This window comes from Sceloporus occidentalis, unplaced genomic scaffold, assembly GCF_023333645.1.
Source record: "Sceloporus occidentalis isolate IW3139 unplaced genomic scaffold, rSceOcc1.0.p SCAF_30, whole genome shotgun sequence".
Lineage (NCBI taxonomy): Eukaryota > Metazoa > Chordata > Lepidosauria > Squamata > Phrynosomatidae > Sceloporus > Sceloporus occidentalis.
This window is the reverse complement of record NW_028317010.1, coordinates 4,408,947-4,424,868: the sequence shown is the minus strand read 5'-3', so window position 1 is coordinate 4,424,868 and position 15,922 is coordinate 4,408,947. Positions and strand designations below refer to the sequence as shown.

General features: G+C 38.1%; 1 protein-coding gene across 1 annotated transcript in view; it reads left to right on the top strand.

Moving 5' to 3' along the window:
* The window catches only part of LOC149298938 (TBC1 domain family member 12-like), a 32,791-nt gene extending 22,180 nt beyond the window's left edge, over window positions 1-10,611 (top strand). The window contains exons 6-15 of the mRNA XM_089486947.1: window positions 124-206; window positions 2,498-2,615; window positions 2,838-2,944; window positions 3,315-3,395; window positions 3,990-4,084; window positions 6,363-6,434; window positions 7,063-7,191; window positions 9,250-9,359; window positions 9,737-9,995; window positions 10,573-10,611. Of these exons, the coding sequence (XP_089343073.1) occupies window positions 124-206; window positions 2,498-2,615; window positions 2,838-2,944; window positions 3,315-3,395; window positions 3,990-4,084; window positions 6,363-6,434; window positions 7,063-7,191; window positions 9,250-9,359; window positions 9,737-9,995; window positions 10,573-10,611 (1,093 nt within the window). The remainder of the gene's footprint in view (window positions 1-123; window positions 207-2,497; window positions 2,616-2,837; window positions 2,945-3,314; window positions 3,396-3,989; window positions 4,085-6,362; window positions 6,435-7,062; window positions 7,192-9,249; window positions 9,360-9,736; window positions 9,996-10,572) is intronic.
* The last annotated feature ends 5,311 nt before the right edge of the window (window positions 10,612-15,922 follow it).

The window sequence follows — 15,922 nt, the reverse complement described above, 5'->3', positions numbered from 1 at the left end:
GGGATGCGGTGTTATTACCTTGGTTTGTGTAACTGACTTGTTTTGCTTGCCATTCAGCTAGCATAGTACATCCTTGACATATCAATTTCTGAAGACTTATGTTACATATTTATTCATTTTAAGAAATCTGCCTGCTAAATCAGCCCTTGAAACATTGCGTCATCGACAGGAGTATGACGAGATGGTAGCCGAGGCAAAGAAACGTGGTAGGTATGCCTTAAACTTCACATCTGAACCAGTGAAAACTCAGCTGGAACCGTACCGGATGAGATAATGTGTTTGTTGAAAGATGGGGTTTTTTTCCGACGCTTTTTCTTTTTCTGGCTTTTCATGCACATCCACAATTTATGTGCATGTTTTCAGAGCACACGAGCCTTTGAAACTGAATACACAAGGAAAGATATAGCACTTACATAAAATATAGCTGGCTCAAATCCTGAGATGCTAGAGGTGGCTTAAGTTAGCTCCAGGATATTACTTCAGCTTTGTGATCTGAACATTTAATAATATTATGTAGAGCACCAACTGAGCTGTAACGTTATTACACGAAGGGACAATACAAAGTGAATCATGTACAATTTCCACCAAATGTATCGGTTTGTCTTAGTCTGTCAATTCTTGTCTTGTCATATCCCTTGAATTTATGTATTGTATTAAGCGCTGCGTAAACTGTTGGCGCTATATAAATAAAGGATAATAATAATAATAATACAATTTCATTATTTCTTGAACAATGATGATAGAAAAGGGGGAAAAAATGAATTTCTGCTCTTGTGCTCTTACAGATCAGTCAGTAAGTAGGTTTGCTTGGAATTAGATAAGCGGTTAGGAACTGCTTAGACCAGTGTGTAGGTGTAACTATTAAATATATTGAATATTTATTTAATCTTTGGTTAAAAATGGACTGATTTTTTTATAAATAGCCTTTATCGGTATTTATATTCGCTTCTGCTGCCCTCGCCCATTTTCACAGCAGTGTAAATTAAATCAATAAAGCTCTATTTCTAACAGCCTTGATGGATCATGGATCAAGTGAAGGAGGACACGGCTTACGTAATGTTGGGTTAACAGAAGCACAGTATCTAATTAAATGAAGCCTCGAGGCTCCTGTTCCTCTTGAGAAGACACGGTGCAGATGCCTTCTAGTGGAACTAATGTGTTGCAGGCTTCCCATTTCCAAAGGGCTTACACTAGATAATGTTATCTGCTAAATGGATAATTGTACTCATTTTTTTGTAGTATAGACTCCGCTCAGTACTCTTGTATTAGGCTAAGAATTTTTTTTTGCTCTTGAAGTGTGGACCTTATTAGTAAAGCACACATCTGTTAAACTTTGAAAGAGTTAAAAGGAACATTTTGTTGGAGCAGATGGTTGACTACATGTCCCAGGTTTCTGATGAACACCAACTAACATATTCATAGTGACCCCGTTTTCAACATGTCCGGTTACATTGTGGCAGATTAGGACTATTATCCAACTCGTTTATACAACAGCAAAACACTGTTGCTACTTTCTGTTATGTTATGGTAAATGCATAATATATTCCGGGGAGCATAACCCTATTTCTGTTATTTGTAAAAATGATGGATACTGTGTCATGAGTTCCAAAGTTTGTCATAACTTTTAGGCTTTCAGCCTATTAAGAAGTCATCAGAGAGGACATTTCTTCTGATGTAATTATTTGACTTTTGCGAACGGAAATGCCTTCATAGCATATACGAGACCCCAATTCTATAAATATGTGGGGCAGCTAAACCTGGCCTACAACTTAATACATCTATTAAATGTTCTGGAGGTTTATACCTGTAACATAGCACAATATCACTTTTAAGAACAGGAAAAACTAATTCTACTTTGAAACACAAAACTATCAAGAATGAAAACGTGTTTACAGAACACAGATGACTGTTTGGAGCAAATATAAATTTCTGAAACCCCATGTGGATTTGGATACGGAATCACAGCTGGCTGATCTAGTCTGTCTTTACACAGCAGTAACACTGGAATAAACCATAATCTGTACGTAGTCTCTGGGCTCCAACTCCGAGGCAGAATTACGTTCCTTACGCCGTTTAGATTGACGGGTACACCTCATGTCTTACGAGAACATGATCTGCCCGCTCAACTGGAGTCTTTTTTTCACCTTACTGTTATAGGACTGACCGGTGATCCCAGCTGACGTAATTCAACAAGCGATGACTTACAGTCGAAATAGTTTGTGGCCAATCTACATAGGTGTTAAAATAAGTTATAGATGGAAGCGTTTTCCATTATTTATGGGGGGAAATTCTGGGGTTCCCTTACAAGGAACTGGGTAGCCATCTTAATGAGTCTCTAGTGCCCCTAGACTCTTATTCTTTCTCCTTGGGTGGTAAATCTTGCTTAATTATTGTCTCATCTTCTTTCCTCACACCCTCTAAAAGTGTTTTTGTGTTTTTGTTGTTTTTTATTTATATATTTACAATAGTAATTTTCTCATACTTTTATTTTATACAGAAGTCAAAGAAGCACAGAGGAGGAAAAAACAAATGAGGGAAAGATTCAAGCAGGAGGAAAATATCGCGAGTGCCATGGTGATTTGGAACACTGAAATTCTGCCAAACTGGGATGTCATGTAGGTGTCTAGAATCGGTGATGGCCGACAGGGCAGGGATGTGTGCTGGATATAAGTGACAGGCCTGTAAATGAAAGCAATTCTCATTTTTTTCGTAATTTCAGTGGAAAAAGAGAATGGAATCAACAGCTTTAGATGTGTGATTGTACCATAGTCGTAAGACAAATATTCCATAGGTGTGAATTTTAGATGGCATATATATATTTATTTTTTTCTGTCCAGGCGAAGTACAAGAAGAGTCCGAGATCTTTGGTGGCAAGGCCTACCCCCAAGTGTGCGTGGGAAAGTATGGAGCTTGGCTGTAGGAAATGAACTTAATATCACTCCCGGTAAGAAGCCGCAAAGCTTTAAAGAAAGCAAATAAAAGAAATACAAATGGATGACCGCTGTGAGCGTAGAAAGAGCTTCCTACCATTTGATAATTGGCAGACATATCCTCCTAATTAGTCTGACTTGAATATGTGAATGTTTAAAAAAAAAAAAAAAAAAAATACAGCTCCCTGTCTTCTCCGTGGTCCTACAATCAAGGTAGCGATTTCTGTGCGTGTGCACGAGGGGAGCTTCAGGACCCCCTCAGCTATCCTACAGCATTAGAAAAACGTTAATTGTCATAATTTTTTTTTGTTGGTTACGTAGGATTTATTACAACGTACGTATGTGCTTAATACTGGACTATTCGTGTGGTTTTTAAATCCGTAGAGCTTTATGAAATCTTCTTGTCAAGAGCTAAGGAACGATGGAAAAGTTTCAGCGAAACTGGCTCCGAAAATGAAACCGAAGGTTAGATGTTCTACTCATGTACATTGACACTTAATGCCCTAAACAGGTGCCTTTTCCTTGTTTTCGGACATTTTGTACAAGCTATTGAAATTAGCAAATTTCCTTCAAATTCGTATGAATCCAAGTCTAAGACCCACTAGCCTTTAAAAAAAAATAAAAAAAAAATAAAATTAAAAAAAGATCCCGGGGATCCACAAAGGCAGTTTGATTATACCTTTAAGTGATATGTAGCTTCTTGTCTTTTTCCTTCCTTTATTTTCAAAATTATGTATTTGCATGGTATAAAACATTCCCAGCATTTAGACAAGCGTTCTCTATGTCTACATATAGCATTTACATTCATGTAATCAATTAAATAGTCGTGATTGCGAAGAGGTTATAGATTAATAACTGTTTTAATAACAAAAAACACACAACCTTATGTATTCCCAAAAGCAAGCATAGATAATTTATCTTATTTTAGATCTACCAAGCCACCTAACGTTCAATAGATTTATCTAGTTTATAATAATTTGTATGTTTTGAATGGCATGCATTGATTGGCTGCTGTTTTGTGATCGCTCTCTCCATCGATCTGTTTGTGTGATCCTGTAGATACTGGAGTGTCTGTTGCTGACAGAGAAGCCAGCCTGGAGTTAATTAAATTAGATATATCACGAACATTCCCATCACTTTATATTTTCCAGAAGGTAAGTGTGTTTTTTGTTTTGATTTTTTCCCCATTTCGCTTTGAAAGAAGGTTTACTTTAAATACAACCTCTAATATCACAAAGAAATATCACAGTGGAATTGAATTAATACACATTATCTCCATTGCTTATACTGCAAACTGCACTTATTATTGCATAACTACCAAGAAATAAGGTATGATCACGAAGCCAGGGGTCAACAAAGTGCCTTCACCTCTTGTCAAACTACAGCTATCTTGATGGAAATATAGTTCATGCGAGTGATCTCCAAGCTACTTACAAATCCTTCATGTTGACATCTGCTTGAAATAAGCTGGAGGGTTACTTTACAAGATCCAAAAAATGCAGTTGGCTAGTCAATGTACAAGATAATAAAGGGTAACCTATGTCAGGGAAGCCCCCCACACACACAGCAGGTACCACTGCCTGCTTGCCAGGGTTTAGAAAATACCTAAGAGGCTTTGGCAACCCCCTGAACTACCCAGGCTATAGCAAAACCCAATTTGGTTATAAAATGGTAACCTGATAACTCCAGCTATCCCCAAAAGTAGGGGTTCAAAATGAAAGCACAATTTTTGTATATGTAATCTGAGCATGAATGTACCAGTGTTTATACACAAATAATGCTAACAGAGAGCACATACTAAAAACACATACAAAACAGTCCTAAAATAAACGGGATAAAACACAGAAAAACATACAATCCACAGAAGTAAAATAATCTGCAGGAATTTTCTGATGCTATAAACCGCCTGTCAAAAGAAGTTCAATAAAGGAAATCCATGGTTTTGCTCAGGTTCCTCTTCTTATAGCAATTCACCTTTCTTTGTTTCCAGGAGACTGCCATTTGGTGTCACATGGCAGGGGAGTGTGCAGCCCCAACACTTTATGATACTACTCATTTAATACATCATGTTTTGTTTGTTATGCTACCTTGTATGTTCCCCATGTTATTTTAAGCATACAGGTACCAAACACATATGTACCTGTCAGCTAGTTACCCGTTGCTATTTCTTAGTATAACGGGTTCACCAAGAGAGCTGTAGTAACTCCCAGAGATCACCCACATGTATCCTCCTGTTGTCCCCGGAATCACTTCCAGCACCAGCCAGCATGCGCACCTTGGAACCCTGCCATGTGTACCCAATAAGTAGACACAACTACCTTGAACTGAGTACAGCAGGAATGAACAGTTTATTGTTGTAAAACATAGACTCGTATATCCACAGAACTGCATTAACATAAATTAACATTGATAAACAGGAACATGAAGACAACCCAACCTTTAATTCCCCTGGCAGTAATCCTATAGATGGGATTATTTAAACAATGGAGTTCCTACCTGTGCGATCTTTGTTTGACAGCCAGGCTGGAGCCATCTCTGAGTACCTTGGGGCTCCTTCTGCCATGTTTTCTATCGTTCTGGAAGTCAAACCATCAGCACACAGAACATCTTCATGTTATGATTCTACTTTGGAAACTCAACCATATTTCTCAAATCATAACTCTGTAACATTTCACTGCACCCATGACAGGGCATCTGGTATCTTGTGAAGATGACCTGCTTGGATGCTCCTCGTGTTCCACTAACCTTATGGTGGGGTCTGGCAAGGTTTCCAGAGAACAACATTTATGGCAATATATGGCCATCTTCATGCAAGATGCCTTGTTAACCCTTAAAGCATTTTGCTTAACAACCTACAACATACATTTGGAAACCTCATAAGGGAAATATGGCAGAGGCTGCTTTTCTCGTCAGCATTTACCCATAAAGGAAATTGGCAATATTGCTCGAGCAGTGCTGTCCTCACGCTTGTTACAGATGAGGGCACAGAACTGCTGATATCAGAAGTGAACGTAGTTATAAATATATGGAATACACATAATTATATAACCAAAATGATCGAGTAACCTATCAAATTGGCAAATACATCTCCTGTTTCTGCAGAATGTAAATTGAGGGACACTTCCTGCCTCTCTTAGAATTTATTACAACTCATGAACATTTTTTTATGTACAATTCAGAGACTTTGTGTATGTTTACAGCAATAGCAGAACAAAAAAAAGCAAATACCTGGTGTAGACTTCCAATAGGAATAGTACGGGTATAGTAAAGACATTCAAGAAAGCGTGGGATATAGATAAAGCTTTCCTGAATGATGAATAAGTAACATTTTATTCGGAGAGACTAGATGAGAAAATTAGTTATTTTCAGTCATCACTGACTTTGTGATCTCAGATTATTCTGCCAGTAACTCACAGCTGATTTCTTCTACAGGGTGGACCTTATCATGACTTGTTGCACAGCGTGTTAGGAGCTTATACATGCTATAGGCCTGATGTTGGTTATGTAAGTATACTGTGCTTGTTGTGTTGTTGATCTGTTTAGACAATGTCCTTTTTTGCCTATGTTGAGGGCGCTCTCTTCCTTTTGTTTTCATAGTTTGTATAATTATTATACCACTTACAAACTTTTTAACTAAGTTTTTTTTTTTTTTCTTTTCCACTGACCAAAAATGATTAGTTAAAGCACATAACCTGAACTATTATATAACCTTAAGTGGATTTATTTAACCAGCATTCATGTGGAAGACCCATTGAACTTTGAAAAGACTTTGAAACACCACATTTTATTCGGAACAAATGCTTTTTCTGATCCAAACTTCAAAATTACGTAGTTTCCGTATATGTGTTACTTGGCAAATGACTGGATGTGCATCCTATTCCCTGTCAGATCTTGATCCAGAAGGCTCTAGTAAGATTTTTATTATCGGGTCTATTAAGGAGAATGTATTTGTACATTTTGGTATTGAAGGTGTAGAATTTAAGGCACCTTTAATCTAAAACTTGCATAACATGACTAAATCTTCTAAGATACTGTTACGCTTGTAATTGCCGGGCTCTGACTGGGCTGTTTGGGCAGTACAGGAGTGTGAAGAAACATCCTCAACAAACCTCTCCTCTTTACTCATCTGCAGGTCCAAGGCATGTCCTTCATCGCTGCTGTTCTTATTCTGAACTTGGAGGAAGCAGATGCATTCATCGCATTTGCAAATCTTCTAAACAAGCCATGCCAGCTGGCGTTCTTCCGGGTGGATCACAGCATGGTATGTCATACCAATACCCAACTTCCTTCACTGACTCAGAGAGCCATTCTTCATAATAGAAGCCTTGCTATCCCCCTTTGTAATCACATAAAGAGTCTTTCATTTTCGAGTTTAATGAAGACATAAACAATCTTTGATTTTTCATGTCTGTTAGTCTGCAGTGTGTTGTCAAACTGAGCTTTTTTTTATTGATTTTTTTTTTGTAATTATTTGCAATATTCATGCAGTAAAATAACCGCAGAGGTATGGAATAAAGAACAAAGACTGCATGTATAATTTGTATCCAGTTAACACAGTAAACATGACCATATCTTTGTATGTACGGTGCTGTGAAAAAGTATTTGACGATTTCTAATATTTTTCATATTTGTCACTGTGACATCACCAGGTTTGGCAGGACCCTTTTGGGGTTGTCTGTTCCTGGACTGTTACAGCTGCTGTCCCTCTTCTGAGCTGGCTGATGCTTGAGTTCTCTTCCTTTTGAGAATCACCCAGTAGTTAAGCTCTTTTGCAGGCAGTGTAATCTACACATCCTTTTCTTAACCAAATTGCACAGTATATATACAGTTTGCAACAATTATATCTTGTTTAGTTCTTAAATTAGTGTTCCAAATAAACAACCAATCCAGAGTGCAGGTAGGGAAAAAAAACTGTCCAATCAGGGTAAAGGAAAAGGAGATCAATATAACCAATAGCAGAACACATCAAGTAACCAATAAGTTTGAGAGTGGGGAAGAGGTTTGACACAAGAGTGAGAGACTCCCTTTCACGCTTTCCATCTGGTCTCAGTCACACCGTAATGTTTCGGATCATTGGCATCTATCAGTCTGGATATAAAGCCATTGCTAAGGCTCTGGGACATTATCTAGAAACGAAGAAAACTTGGAGCTGTTGTGAACCCTCCCAGGAGTGGCTGACCTACCAAAATTCTTTGAGCATCAGGAGGTCACAAAATAATCCAGACTAAAATGTAAAGAACTACAGGCCTCGCTTGCCTCAGTTAAGGCCAGTTTTTCCACGATAAGAAAGACAAAATGGCATCCATGGGAGTGTTGCAAGGATAAAATCACAGCTGACCAAAAAAACAACACAAAGGCTTGTGTCACATTTGCCAAAAAAAAACATCTTGGTGACCTCCAAGAGTTATGGAATAATATTCTGTGGACTGATGAGTCATAAATGTAACATTTTGGAAGACATGGGTCCAATTCCACCTGGCGTGACAGCATGCTAAACAGTCAAACACAGTGGTGGTAGTGTGATGGTCTGTGGCTACTTTGCTGCTTCAGGCCCTGGGCCACTTGCCGTAACTGATGGAACCATGATTTCCGTTCTTTACCGCGAATGTCCGGCCGTCAGATGGTGAACTTAAGCTCAGGCACGGCTGTGAGCTGAAACCCACAACCATGTCCGCCTCCGAATGGCTCAAAAGAAACAAAATAAAGGATTTGCTCAGTCCTGACTTGAATCTGATTGAGATGCTGCAGCATGACCTAAAAAAAAAGTTGTTCATCTTCTAGCGTGGCTGAATTAAAAAAATTCTGCCAAGAAGAACGAGCCAAAGTTCTTCGCAAATGTTTGATCGCAGTTATTACGACCAAAGGTGGCACAACCAGTTATTAGGTTTAGGGGGGGGGGGGGCTATTACTTTTTCACATGGGTGATAGAGGTTTTGATTAACTTTTTACCTTCAGTATATGAAATGGTCATGCAAAAGCTGCATTTTATGTTTCCTCGCATTGTTTGTCTTATTCTAAAATTTGTTGGATCCTGTGAAAAATGTTATTGTAATAACTTTTATTTTTGCTTATTTATCGTGGAGAGATAAATACTTTATCACAGCACTCTTAAGCTTCCTTACATTTACTTGTTTTTCTATAAACAAAAATTGTTGTGTAATGCACCATTTCGAATGCCCTGTCTGCATCGCAGAATATGATGGCGTTGTATAAATCAATAATAGTACAAAACAGTTTTTTGTGCCAGACCAGGCTGGGTGAGTTTCATGTAGGTGGTTGACCCCGAGTTTTCCCAAAAACAACTTTTTTCTTTCTTTAGATGTTGAAATATTTTGCGGCCTTTGAAGTATTCTTTGAAGAGAACCTCCCCAAACTTTTCCTGCACTTCAATTCCTATAGTCTGACGCCAGACCTCTACCTGATAGACTGGTAAGTGAATTATTCTACATTTATTTCTTTTTCTTTTGTTTGTTTTTTCCTGGGGGTCTGGTCAGTAAAGGGGGGAGGGTTGGCAGGAGATTTTTCAGGAGAACTCTGGTTTCAACTCCTTGGCTTCATGAACTTGCATCCCAGTGTGTTTCTGCTGCAGGAAACGTTTGGCTGGCCCTGTATAATGCATAGTCAAATCAGTGGGTCTGTGGTTAACCTGTTGAATTATACAGCCCCAGCTTGGCCACACTTGCTGGAAAAATGTTCTAGTGTTGACTCTCTAGAATTATTAGTGAAGTCAGCGGGTTGAAACCACAATTTGTCTGCTTTTTTGAATCGATCTCCCCTCGTTGCTAATAAATTGTTCTATTTCTCAGGATTTTTACACTATACAGCAAGTCACTGCCACTCGATCTTGCTTGTCGGGTCTGGGATGTCTTCTGCAGGGATGGAGAAGAGTTTTTATTTAGGACAGCTCTGGGAATCCTGCGACTGTATGAAGACATTCTCTTACAGATGGACTTTATTCATATAGCACAGTTCCTAACAAAGCTGCCTGAAGATATCACGTCGGAGAAGCTCTTCAGCTGCATAGCGGCCGTTCAGATGCAAAACAGTAATAAAAAATGGTCCCAGGTCAGTGAAAATAGGAGGTGATGGTTTGAAGTAGACTTTATCTGCTTATCCTAAGATACCCACCTTTGAGTCTTGTGAAAATACACATTGCTACTTAATGAGTCGAAGCAGCCCCCATGGAGCTTATAAATGTCTTTATCTCATCCTTGGGGGATGCTGTGATTAGTTAATTTTCTCAAGATATAAGAAGAATTATGGCTGCTCTTAGTCGTATGATTTTGTTATTTTTGTTATTGCATATGAGAGTTTAAACTATGTTTTACTCTCCTACGGACATCGTGGTTGTTAATAAATGGATTTCGTAGATAGGAAAACTCCTACATGGAACAAAATGTAAATTATTAACTATATGTCTTTTCCCTTCTGCAATATTGATGAGCCGCAAGCTGCTTGTTTTAGCTTCATGTTTGAAGCAGCCAATGAGTGGCTGCTTTTTCTTGACAATCAGGGGCAACGCACTTTATATCTCACATCTCCTCCAGGGCATTTAGCTGGGAAGTGTGGAAAAGGGGCAAATGCATATGGGGATATTCTGTAAAAAACCCAAAAACCTAAATTGTGTGTTTTTAATTCCTAGGTCTTCACATCACTAACAAAGGATTACAAAGAAGGCTGATGAGTGCTGACCTCTTAAGTCGATCAACTCTTTTTTTTTTTTTCTCTGAACTGTGTAAAACCACTTCAAAAAATCAGAGGGATCTAGTGTCGATCTTTTGATGGAAAACCACTACCGACAAGTATGATTGGTGAAACCCCAGGGAATTGCACATTGACTTAAAAGGCGGTGGAATACATACCGACTTTCCGTTCGTCAGTATTAAAGTGAATACGCGTTCAGTTTGCTCGCAACACTGAATGCGTGTTTTTGAAACTAATGGAACATTTACTACTCAAATATTTAATGCAATAAACATTTGTTACAGAAATTTTCCTTGGTACACTAAGTTTTGAAGTATACATTTTTTAAACTACAGTTGCACTTTTATGTCCCTTTTTGTTGTTGTTTTTTTTAATATAAGTGCAATGGTTATATAAAAAATGCAGTCTGAACCAATCGCTGGTACCAACACAAACTGTGGGCTGCAATCTGCAGAGGACGAAATGGGTTAAAATATTGTGCATTTGGTGATCTGTTGAATTGTTAACATCTTTGCTGAACGTTATTTTCTGGGGTCCGTTCCCACCTGCTAAGGTCCTTTAATGTTTATGCAGCCAGTAATGTGATGAATATTGAACATTTTACCACTGTGAAACTACCCACACCATCTGTCCATGTATCTCCTACATTAGTTAGACCTCTTTGGAAGAGCCACATGTGAAACTGTATAGGTTACTGCTGTCCTAGCGTGATTCCCTGTTGCAACTGGTGGCATTTGCGCTTCTTAATGTATATGGGTCCAAACCGTGTTTGTAATTCATGGCTTAGAAACTTGAGTACAAATACAAGGCAAGTACTTATTGGGTAAATAAAATAATCAGTAAGACGCTATAAGTCGGGTAGTTTTTAATTTTGTTATTAAGAAGTACTGTGTATCATTACACTCCAATAATAATCCTGGATTGCCATTTTCTCTGTAATTAAACACTAAAAAATAAGGTTTTTTTTCTTTATGAGCATCCAATCTATTACAGCTTTTTTAAAGGAAGTCCACTGTTTTACAACCTAAACTGTACAGCCAGAAGCTTTCTATAATTTATCATAAATCCCTGTATAACATTTTCTTACGGTTGGGTTCTTGATGTGTGGTGTCCCTTTATTGACTGAGTTGATTATTGACGTCAAAATTTAGTGGTTTTACACTAAATTTTGTCCTAACCCTTCCCTGCTTACCCCATAACCTGCTAAAGCAGCATCGCCCCTGTGACCCAAGCCACAGGCCGTGTCCCTGAAAACCTAAATTAAAAAGCACCGAGCTTTCAATTCATTTTCTAAGCAGAAGCCCAGGACTCTAAATAAGAACTTCAACCACTTTCCTAGCTGTAGGTGGGAAAAGCTGTGTTTTGTTCAGAAGTCTACAGTAGGGTTTATTTAAAAAAAAAAAAAAAAAAAAAGTGAGTTCTAGAGACTTGACGTATTTCCACCCGCTTCACTGTGCATTTAAAGGGAAAACCCAGTGACCTACTCCATCAAGAGGGCCTAGATAGTCCACCAGTGGCAAGATTTTTTTTATGTGATCTTAATTATCTTGCTATGCCGCATGCAGAGCTACTGCGGCTCGTCATCCAGACGAAGCTCGCTGTGTTTGCCTTTTCATAATACAGAATGAAATGTCTTTATTCATTGCCCATCGAATAAACCCCACCTCAAAATGTAACGCTTTCGCATTTAGAGCACTGGACCTTTAGCTTAGAAGCCTACTGCCTTTTGGAGTACCTTGTAAGGAATGGCCATATTGATACGATATGTTAGTGTCATCTATAAATCCAACTTAGTTGTTGTTTATTTCACATCTATTTGGGGGGGAAATGTTAGCGGCCAACACACGGATAAAAAAAAAAAAATCAGGCTTGTCGTCTTTGACTGTCTAGTTAAAGGATAGAGCTATTTCCACAAAAAATGATGTCAAAGATCATTATGGCGTGCGATGCGACACATCCTAATCGTAGCGGTTTTGCCATGCGGTGGATGCCCTTAATAATAAAGACACTAGTTAACCTATCGCTCCTTATATTTCTACTGCTAGCATCTTTGTTTTTTTCCGGGTTCCAATTTTTATATACATTTGCCTGCCGTCTATTATAATATTTCAATTTTTTTTATAAAATCATGCCTTCTTCATCCCAATAGGTTGTTGTTACTCCAGATAATGCATTGTTTTTAATTTAATATTAGAGGAGTTTCAGACAGGGTGAATCTGCACTATAGGTCTTCGGGTGAATACGCCAAGATCTATACATTGTACGAGCTTAACAAATACCCTTGGCGTTATCACGATGTACGAGCTCGTTTGCAAAGTAACTGAGGCGTGGGATTTTTGTGTCCAATCTCATACCTAATCTTCCAAAAAAGTTACCTCCTTCTATTTTCCAATACATTGTCATTTTGTGTCTGCTAACTAGGTAATGGGTGCTTATGAACACTAAACAAACTGTTTTAAATCTTTGTTAGAAGCCTGTCACGATCACAATTTTGGGGTTATTAGATGTATCTGGGGAACAATTATTGTTATTTTGGGACATTTGCGTTATTAGATTAAGGATTTTAAAGTAGCGTTTTCTGAAAATGGGCATCGTAAAACTGCATTGTAATTACGGTTTTTTGATTGTATCTCACTGGAGGGTAAATAGTCTTTTCTTACCGCTTCTATAATGTGCAATACGGAGGTTTAATGACAGGAGAGTTTGCTGGAGAGCTGTTTTAGCTCCTTGACTTCATTATACAATTTGAAGGTTCAACCTCGGTGAGTTCTGCTGCGGGAAGAGCTTGGCTGGCCCTGCACAATGCGTAGGTGAATCCATGAAATGTCGTCTTCTCCTCGCCTCTTACGTTATGCATTCTGAAGGGTCAGCTAAGCCCTTCTTGCTGGAGAACCTTGCTAGTGTTTGCTCTTCATAATGAATAGTGAAGTAAGAGAGTTTAAAACGACAAATCTTACGTTTCTCCCTTTTTTTTTTCGTCTTTAGAAGTTGATTGATTGATTAAACACAGGGTGAAGGTTAATGGACAGCTGGTGTTATTCCTTCTTACAATAAAACATATTTTGATCCTAACTCACATCACTCTCATACCAGAAGTGACAACGTTTTTGATGGTATTTTATGTACATACCTTGCATATATGTGTTTTTTTTTGTATTTCTGTGTGGAACCGACACAAATGTAAAACTTTCATTGTATTTGAAAACTCGGACAGTTACTTTTGTGCATTGAAATCTAACGTGCAGACTTTATTTCCTTTTGATTAGCTAAGTATCCTGATTCTATTGCCGTTCAAAGACTGTTTTTACTCAGTGTGTGAAAACTCCAATGTTACATATATATAATTTATGTATTTCTTTTATTTCATTCAAGGTATTTCTAATTTTTGTACAGTTTTCTTACTTTTCAAGTATAAACGTGTATATATATGAAACAAACATGTAAATAGAAGGGACTTAGCCTTCATTTGAAACCACTAGTTGAACTATGTAAATAAAATTCAGAAGCTAAAGATTGTGCAAAGTGTCATTTATTTGCCCATAAAAATGCCTTTTTTATTAAAATTAGATCCACATCCTCGGAAGGGTTCAAAAATTTTAGAATTTTGTAGTGGGAATAGATTTTAATTGATTTTCGTACATATGTCCGAAAATGAGGAAGGACTCCAACATAACAAATTAAAAAACTGAAAGCTGAAAAATCAGAATTTTCATTTGAATTTTGTTTTCTGCACTCACTTTCTGTCATGCTTTCACACTCTCACACTCTTTCAATGTTCTCTGCTTTTTCTCTTTCTTCGTGTTCTCATTCTTCGCATTATCATTCTTTTTTCTTCTCTGGTGATCCGCTGTGTTACGCTGACGACCTAGAGCACTTCCGCATTAGGGCTGAGACTCAATGTGGAAGGTGGGGACATCCTTCAGTTGGAAGAAGTACACACAAGGGGGGAAAAAAAATAGGCTTTCTGAGACGGCCAAAATTACCAAAACCAAGGACGAAGGTATCAGCCACATTCTTCAAGAACACACATGGTTAAATCAAAAGATTCTACGAAACACACTACGTTACTGGTTCAGTGTGCAAGCAGCCGGAGATAATGCTGCTAGAGTGGTGAGAGGTAAGCGGGGGCGGGAGGTGGGATGTATGTATGTATGTATAGGTGTTTGTATATATGCATGGATGTGTATTTATCTGTAAGTGAGGTGATATGGAGTGTGTGCTAGAATCAATGTGTATATGGGTATGAGTACGTGTGTTTACATATGTGTGCCAGTTCCAAAATGGAGCCTATTATTTGGTGCAGACTGGAGAAGGATCCAGTAATAGTTGTTTAAAAACGGTTTCGTTATTAGGATGTCCTGACAAAGTCAGTCAGTAGTGAGAAACTGAATCTTCCACGTAATTTATCAGAGGGTTTTGATTTTGGGCCCAAATATTTTGCCATCAATCGCCAGGCAACCACTTTTAAGATGCTATACCATGTATGCTATCCATTGATAGCCATCTTAAGCAAGCAAAAAGCAGGTCTACCATTTTATTTTCTGCTCTGAATGCATAAGCACATAAAACACAATAAATGTCCCCCCCCCCCGTTTCTATGCTATTTCTGTCAAGTTATTGGGCATCTAGTAATACTAGCAACAGTGTTAACAGGCCTTGTGCTTCTGAGTATTGATTATTATTATTGTTTTATATAGCGCCATCATGTTCTGCAGCGCTGTACATCGGTAAACAGAACATAACAAGTAGTGCATAATATAACAAGCTGACTTACAGAAACACCAGTTAAGGCTATCCTAACTAGCTTACATATATATATATATATATATATATATATATATATATATATATATATATATATATAAACAATTTAAATGGTGCTTTACATTTTGCATGGGGTAATGGCATACGCATGAGCTAGTGATGCACCAATAATCTGTGTGGAATTTATAGCATATGTTATATAATAGAAAACTGATAGATCTATAATTAACTTATAGCAGTGCCGTAGATGTTTTATTACTACTGTTGTTGCAATTATAAAGCAGACCTATGGGATAAGATTTGTCTTCAACTCTTTGCTCATAGTGCCCCCTTGTGGTTGTCGACATTAAATCAGTACCTCTTTCCTGCCGCTAGATGGAGCGCTTAGTTTCAGACACGATACAGCAATGCAAGGCTTGTCCTGCCTGTAACTGAACTTACTTTCCCGTGTTAGTGCTTCCTGTTAGTACACGTGTGTGCGGGGTTGTACAGGAGTTGAATTGTTGGTTCGGTTCCGGTGCTGC